The following is a 7,328-nucleotide window of genomic DNA, read 5'->3' as shown; positions in this document are numbered from 1 at the left end:
GGCTGACCCCGGGAGCAGCACAAATACCATCACTGTTTGGTTAAGATTGGTAGGCACTACCTCAAGAGCCAGGAACAATATCCTCCTTAATCATGCACCAAATAAATGAACAATATCCTCAATCAAAAGTTTATTTCAAGGTTGTTTTTCCACCCAAGATCCATTTTATTCACTTGATTTTTAATTAGTTTTATCTGCAACAAGAAGAGAGTGCACAAACATTTAAGGGTCAACACCCCTAGATTGCTCTTTACAAAACTGAGTATTAGCCTGACATCATTCTATATCTTACTCTTCACTGAGAATTAAATGCCTAGACTATCCCTTCCTCTGCCCTAACTTCCTTTCCCCATAAGCAATGGATCAAAAACCTAAAATAAATTTCTATCACTTATCAAGTCAATGGATACAATACAGACTTTATGCTGGTTTTCTCTTTGAAAGTTTATTGTTTTCTTTTTTAAAAAAAAACCCTACACCTTTTACATTTTACATTCACCTCTCAGAATATTTAATGGTACCCGTTAACGATGTTATAAAAAAGACTACCAGCTGCTTGAAATGGCTGCAAATGTATCATGTTCTGGCATTAAAGTGATTTCAACTCTTTGGAAAAATTGGTGTAACAGTAAGCACCGAGATTTCAAATTCCCAGATGAGAAAAAAAAAAAATTAATCAGGAGGAAATTTATTTAGTAAAAATTCAAGGCTAAAGAAATGTTAGAAGGAAGCCAAAACCAAAAAACTGTAAAAAATACAATCCTCTCTCCAGAATTAGGTTAAAAAATACAGTCAACTCCACTTTAAACCCCATATTTCTTAGAAAAGCCACCCAGTCCTGAACACAGGGTCTCATACACAAATACATGTAACTTGATTTGCAGATCAGCCTCTGGGATCGATCTTACACTGGCCCCAGTTAGAAGTTCAAAAAGAAAAATTAAGTTAGGTAGTCAGACATCTATAAATACCAGTATCCGCATGAATGAAAACACCCTGGCTTTGGGATGGCTACAGAAATCCATCTGGAAATTATTCAAGAGGACATAGTTCAGGGAAAATGGGGTAGGCAGGGCATGGGGGGAGGGGAACACACAAAACCTCCAAGCAGAGATAAAATGAATATCGGAACACACCGCAGCAAACACTGTACACAGACTTGAGGCAGATGCCTCTAACACAACACATACACAGGTTCTTGATCAGAATGGTCTGATTCAAAGTAATCACTTGTAGGATATAGTTTAAACTTGGAAATTCATCTGGTGCCCTGGGGTCTAGTGAGAGACAAAGATCTTTTGGAATAATGGCCACCCAGGCTAGAAGCTAACCTCCTCCTCATCTAGAAACCACAAAGTGTGTTTTCCCCTTTAGTTAGGCTTCTGCCCACCAGAGAAGTAACCCCATCTACTAACAGGAAGGCTGCTTCTGTTCCTGGTCACCACTGAGGCCTGTCAGAACGGTTCAACTGCTGATTTTTCACCTCTGGGGTGACAAAAGAAAAGATTAAGTCCTCTGGGATTAGAAATGTAATTTACTATGCTGATTCTCAAATGGACTTCTCATCTGCCCCCATTTTCACTAGGCCCAATTAAGGGTTGTGAGGACACCGAGAAGGCAGTAGTGGAGTCGAGACTACGACTAAGGGCGCCCTCAATACCCTCAAAAGTCAGAGAGGAGAGAAGGCAAAAGTGCCCATACCCTGGTCTTCAAATAAATAGTTGCTTCACAAAAGCACAGAGGTCCCACCAGAGAAGGCCAGAAAAAGAGGCAACTTGTTGCTGCTTCAATGCAGAACCCCAGTGGTTATCAATACAATCCTCAACAATAAAAACAAACTTTGGTATACCGTTTAGGACAAAACACATGATCATTGAAAAACCCCACCTTCAATGGAAAAATACATGAAATACATCTAATTTCCACCACACGGCACTACATGAAAACCAACAGCTGCATGATACGCGACGTGACATACACATCGTATGTGTAACAGTTCAAGACAGGGAAGTCCTGTCTCACAGCCAAGGCTAACAAACAAGAACAGGTGAAGCCTGTGTTTACAATGGGCTGGGTTCACTGTAGTAAACATCATAGCAGTCGGGGGTTGGAAGGCAGAGAAGAAACACAGAACCCCAGGCAACTTTTGATAATAGCGTCATTTATCCTGTTTTCTAAATAAGACTCCAACACCAGAAAAAAAAAAAAAAAAAAAAGAGGAAAAAACAGATAAATTAAAACAAAAATCTATCTGTATAAGTCTTTACTTGTACAAGTCAGTAAGGTTTGGTCTCTGTAGAGCCAGAACTTCAGAGAAGGTGATTTAATTGTCATCACAGCCCCCCAACTTGCTATGGGGTATGTACATCAAGAGACAACATGAAGAGAATCACTTGAGACCAAATGAATTACTTACAAAGAAAGATTTCCTAGAATGTGTAAGTTCTACTGATTGCCCATAGAGACGCTAACAGTTGCTCTAACCCCCAAATGTTTAAACATCTCAAGATGGCAACACGAGTACAGAAAACCCCAACACTCATCACCCAATGAATCATTTCTCCAATCATGGGAATGAGGGAAGGATGTAAGAAAGGCTGTTTCATCAGGACTCATTAAGGAGGGTGTCAGTCCAGAGGCAGCCACAGCAGAGCTTTCCTTGTCTTCAACCTGGGCCAAATGAAGCTATGAGTGCTCAGGAACTGACAACAAAGTTCTCCGCAGGTTTGGAATGGCCAATGTACAATAATGGCATCAGCCACAAGAGTGAAACTTGAATCGTGCATGAGGGTCTACAGATCACTGATTATTGCACTATCAAACTCACCTCCCACCCATAAGAGATTACCCAGATAATCAGCCTGTGGCACCTACTACTACTGCCAACTTGGGAACAAGGGAGAGGAAGGAATTCCAAATGAAAACTTCTGAAATGACCACTTCTTATTCCAGCTTAAGCTAGAACAAATGTTTGAATAAATCACCTGCATTAAATAACATTTAAAATATGGTACCTTCAGCACATTATAAATATGAAATGTCCCCTCCCCAAACCCCATTTACTTCAGTGCACATAGTCAGTCTCCCAGGCAAGGTTTTCCATCACTCAGCCAGTGGAATGGATGGCATGCGCCAGATGTCACACAAAGCATTTATTTGTCCGAGAAGGCTGAGAGCCAGGAGACTTCATCTCCTCCTGCTAGGACCTCTGCCCCAAGCTTCTGGGGAAATAGTGAATTGGGCTCGACGGGGAAAGTAGCTACGTAATCCACTAATCAGATTCAAAACATGAAAATGCACTGGAGAGTGTATCCCTTCCTGCTCTTCTCCATGATAGAGAGACCTAAAGATAATTAATAGAAACAGCTGTCCCTTCAAACTCAGAGGTTTCCAAAAACAAGTATAAGCAAAAAATAAGGAAATAAAAGGAAAGTAAATCAAACCCCCAATACTCCTGAAAGTAAAATAGTCTCCTGGTGACCGATCTCTGGAAGAAGTTGAGGCAGAAAAGACTGACAAAGTCGGAAGTGACCAGCCACAAAAGTGTCTTAAGGAATCCACGACAGTGCTCTCCATTTCCAAGGCTGAGTAGCTATTCCCGGAAGTTAACATTTTTCTATTAAGAAAACAAAACAAAACAAAACAGAACAAAACAAAATAAAACCCACTCCAGAAAAAGGGTCAAGAGAAGAGCACTGCAGAAAGTCAAGCAGCTGAGCGTCGGCGGATCACAAAGAGCCCACGCTGAAGCTGGCCCAGGTAGATCCTCATCTTGGTGCTGTCACTTGTCTTCCTCACCCAGATCTGCAGGGGAGTGGAAAGGGAACAAGATGAGAAGTTCAATACAGAACAGCAGATCTCCCACACCATCAAAATATCGGCACGAGTGAGACGCAGGCAGAAAGCTGGTAGCCTCTTGCTGGAATAAACTGTCTCAACTTGTGAGGACTTCATAAGCACCTCTGACCTCGGGCCATCTAAAGGCATGCCTCTGGGAACAGGCATCAGCCTTGAACTCACTTCTCGGCCATCTCTCTCACACCTGTGATTACAAAAATGGAAAGCACTGCAACCTTGGGTTCCATTTCTGCCTTGATCTTAAAGATGCTTTTAAATTTGGTTTGATTACTGCGTTATCAACACTCAAGAGATCTTTTCATAAACACAAACTTTCAATCAAATTTGGAAGTATTTTCCTTGCCCCAAGGGACTTCCACATTATATAACCTCTGGTTTCCTGGCAATGAGGGCTAATGGTTGTGCAGAAAAAGGGGGGAAAAATACCAACAATAGAAAAATGCCCACTAATGAGCTAAGGCCCAATTAGGATCATGAGAAGGTTGAAGCACTTCCGAGAGTCCTTCCCTCCTCACCATATCCCTCTCCCCCAGACAGTATCAGATTACAGTGCATTTTACAGGGCAGATGCATTCTTCCATTGAATTGAGAATGAACTCTTGCAACAGGGGACTGCCAGGGCCGACAAGTGCACTCAATAAGGGGCATCCTAAAGCCATGGGTGAGAAGGGGAGCTGCTGCCAGTCACCTGACCCCCTGAGCCAGGGTTACTGAGCTCTGTGTGCCAGACACTGTGCTGATAAGGCTGAGTTTTTTCACCCACAAGACACCCTAGGAAATAACTACTATCATTGGCCCCATTTTAAAGAAGAGGAAACCAAAGCTCAGCAAGGCTGAGTCACTTATCACGATGTGAATTCTGGTGTCTGACATCAAAGCCCCCGGCTCTTCTCTACCAAAGCAGTCTCTGGCTTCCTCTTGCCTGTTTTTCTGTAACATGCAATTAAATGGAGCCAAAAGCACAGTTTTTTGAAAGGTCTGCATCTCACCCAAATATACAAGTTTACAGATTTATCTCCTCCTTCCTGGACTCAGTTTTCAGGTTTTAAAAAAGCTTATTCTCAGTTTCATCTCAATTTCTTTAATGTGATTATTGAGCAGTAGAGACTTTAAAGTCAAATGCACTGGCTTAAAAATTTAAAAAGTTAAAGACCTCACATGAAACCAGGCCTCCAAGGGACCTTGCAGAATCATTTTAAACCAAAAACTGATCCCAAGAAAAGCTAAGTCAGGGAGTCATCAACACACTCAGAGCTACCCACCAAACCTGCTTGGAGTCAAGCTATGCTAAAGCCAAGTAGCTCCAGTATCACCCAGAATTTGATCTGAAAAATGAGCTGGAACACTTCCAAGAAATGAGAACGGTCCCCATTGCCAGAGCTGCGTGTCTTCAGTGCACTGAAGCTCCTTCCTTCCAGGGGCCATGTTGCAGTGTCACCCTTTGTCAGATCTCACTGACACTCTATTATGTCAAGACGTGACAATATTCGGCAGAGAGAGAGAAAAACAATCCAACTTGCATTTCTATTTTTCTGAAAAATCTTGAGGTATCACAGAGAATAATGCACTGGTTCTGAAGTTAGGGTCAGGTACTAGAAGGCCACAGGGGCTGGCAGAACCACCCAGCCAGCCAGGTGCAAATGCTTATCATGAAATCGTGACACCTCTTGGCTGAGGAACAGGTCTCTCTATTAGCTTCCCTGTTCTGGTTCTGACTTGGCTTGAGGGAACTCACACAGATCCTCAGCCCAGAGAAGAATGGCATTCATTTATCTAGAAGGCTCTCCCTAACTTCTAAGTAAACAATCATTTTGCAAACTAGTCACATTTCAGGGCATTTTCAATTCAGGAAGCTGGAAGAATAGAAGAGGCTTAAGTTATTTCATAATCCAGTTTCATTAGATTTACTGTGCACTGGCACAAATAAGTTACAGAGGGTAGACACATAAAAATCCATTTCTTTGCAGACATTTGTGGACTGATAAAAGATCGAGCCAATCCAGCTATTAAAGTTTTTAACTTTTTTTAACTAACAATATAAGTTACACATTGCGGACATACTCCTCATGAAGGGCCACTTGGAGAACTCAGAGGGCAGTCACATCATCCTCAGGTGTAACCCTCTGAGTTGACTTTAAAACCAGACCCCATCCTGCAGGAGTGTCTCGAGGAGGCCAAAAACCAAGGGCATGAGCCTGGCAACTTGTTTTGAGGCACAATAGGACATCTCAGCTAGGAAAGATGGCAGGCAAGTGGCGTGTGGGTCATTTCAGGTCAGCACTCATTTAGTGAGCACTTACTGGGTACTAGACCCTGTGCCCGGTGCCTCACTTAATCCTCACAGCAAGAAACAAATCTACTGGTATGTGTGAAAGTTCTAGAGAAACAAAACCAAGATGGAGTATGCTCCACAGGCAAGCTCCATTCTCAGTAGACGGTTACCTTAAAAAGCAGCAGGAGTTGGCTGGGCACGGTGGCTCACACCTGTAATCCCAGCACTTTGGGAGGCTGAGCCGGGTGGATCACGAGGTCAGGGGTTCAAGACCAGCCTGACCAACACAGTGAAACCTCATCTCCGCTTCAAAAAAAATACAAGTTAGCCGGGCACGGTGGTGGGTGCCTGTAATCCCAGCTACTCAGGATGCTGAGGCAGGAGAATCACTTGAACCTGGGAGGTGGAGGTTGCAGTGAGCCAATATAGCACCACTGTACTCCAGCCTGGGCAACAGAACGAGACTCTGTCTCAAAAACAATAAAAATTAATATAAGGAAGCAGGAGTTGAATGTACAGACACCAACTTGCTTTTTGTTCTTTCCTGGAATCTAGCTCTGCGGTTCCCAAATCAGTGGCTGTACAGGGAGTTCACAAACATCCCATGGAATAGACAAATCTGCATACGTTGTAGTCAAGCAAATGTAAGGGCTTTTCAAGGATGATTTTGACAATGTGCAATTTCTGCCTGACTTTAGAATCTAACCCACATAGAAGACATGACTCCACTGTACTTCCTTGGTGGCACTTTCATTTCAGGTTTGTCCTATCAACACTTCGCAGTACACGTTTTGCTTTCCTAAAGGTGAGGAAGTGTGGTTCCCACCTCATTGGCTCCTACAGAACTGATCACGCAGCTCAGTTTCTGGTTGTCCTTTGACTCCAGATAGATGGCCTGGCTCTTGTGGTACCTGACAAAAACAAGGCACATATTTTTAAAAAGGGAAGGACAGAGAGAGGAAGTAAAAGCCAAACAAAATGAAAACACCATCACAACAAAAATTATAATTAAAGAAATCTTAATAATTTACATTTGAGGACTAGCCTGGATTTCCAATGAAGGTTAATTTAAAGGCTTCCATCCTTAGATGAGAAGACCACCTAATCTTCTTTGGGATCTACAGCTTACACTCCTTGGTCCCTCTATGGAGGGGAAAAAAGAGGCTGGGGAAAGGGTTGGAAAACTATGTATTTTTCC

General features: G+C 42.7%; 1 protein-coding gene across 1 annotated transcript in view; it reads right to left on the bottom strand.

Moving 5' to 3' along the window:
- Positions 1 to 426: 426 nt before the first annotated feature.
- The window catches only part of SUDS3 (SDS3 homolog, SIN3A corepressor complex component), a 43,716-nt gene continuing 36,814 nt past the window's right edge, over positions 427 to 7,328 (bottom strand). The window contains exons 11-12 of the mRNA XM_025403172.1: positions 6,957 to 7,041; positions 427 to 3,804 (exon numbers count right to left, since the gene is read on the bottom strand). Of these exons, the coding sequence (XP_025258957.1) occupies positions 3,706 to 3,804; positions 6,957 to 7,041 (184 nt within the window). The 3' untranslated portion in view covers positions 427 to 3,705. The remainder of the gene's footprint in view (positions 3,805 to 6,956; positions 7,042 to 7,328) is intronic.

Source organism: Theropithecus gelada, chromosome 11 (assembly GCF_003255815.1).
Source record: "Theropithecus gelada isolate Dixy chromosome 11, Tgel_1.0, whole genome shotgun sequence".
Taxonomy (NCBI): Eukaryota; Metazoa; Chordata; class Mammalia; order Primates; family Cercopithecidae; genus Theropithecus; species Theropithecus gelada.
This window is presented reverse-complemented; position numbering and strand designations above follow the sequence as displayed.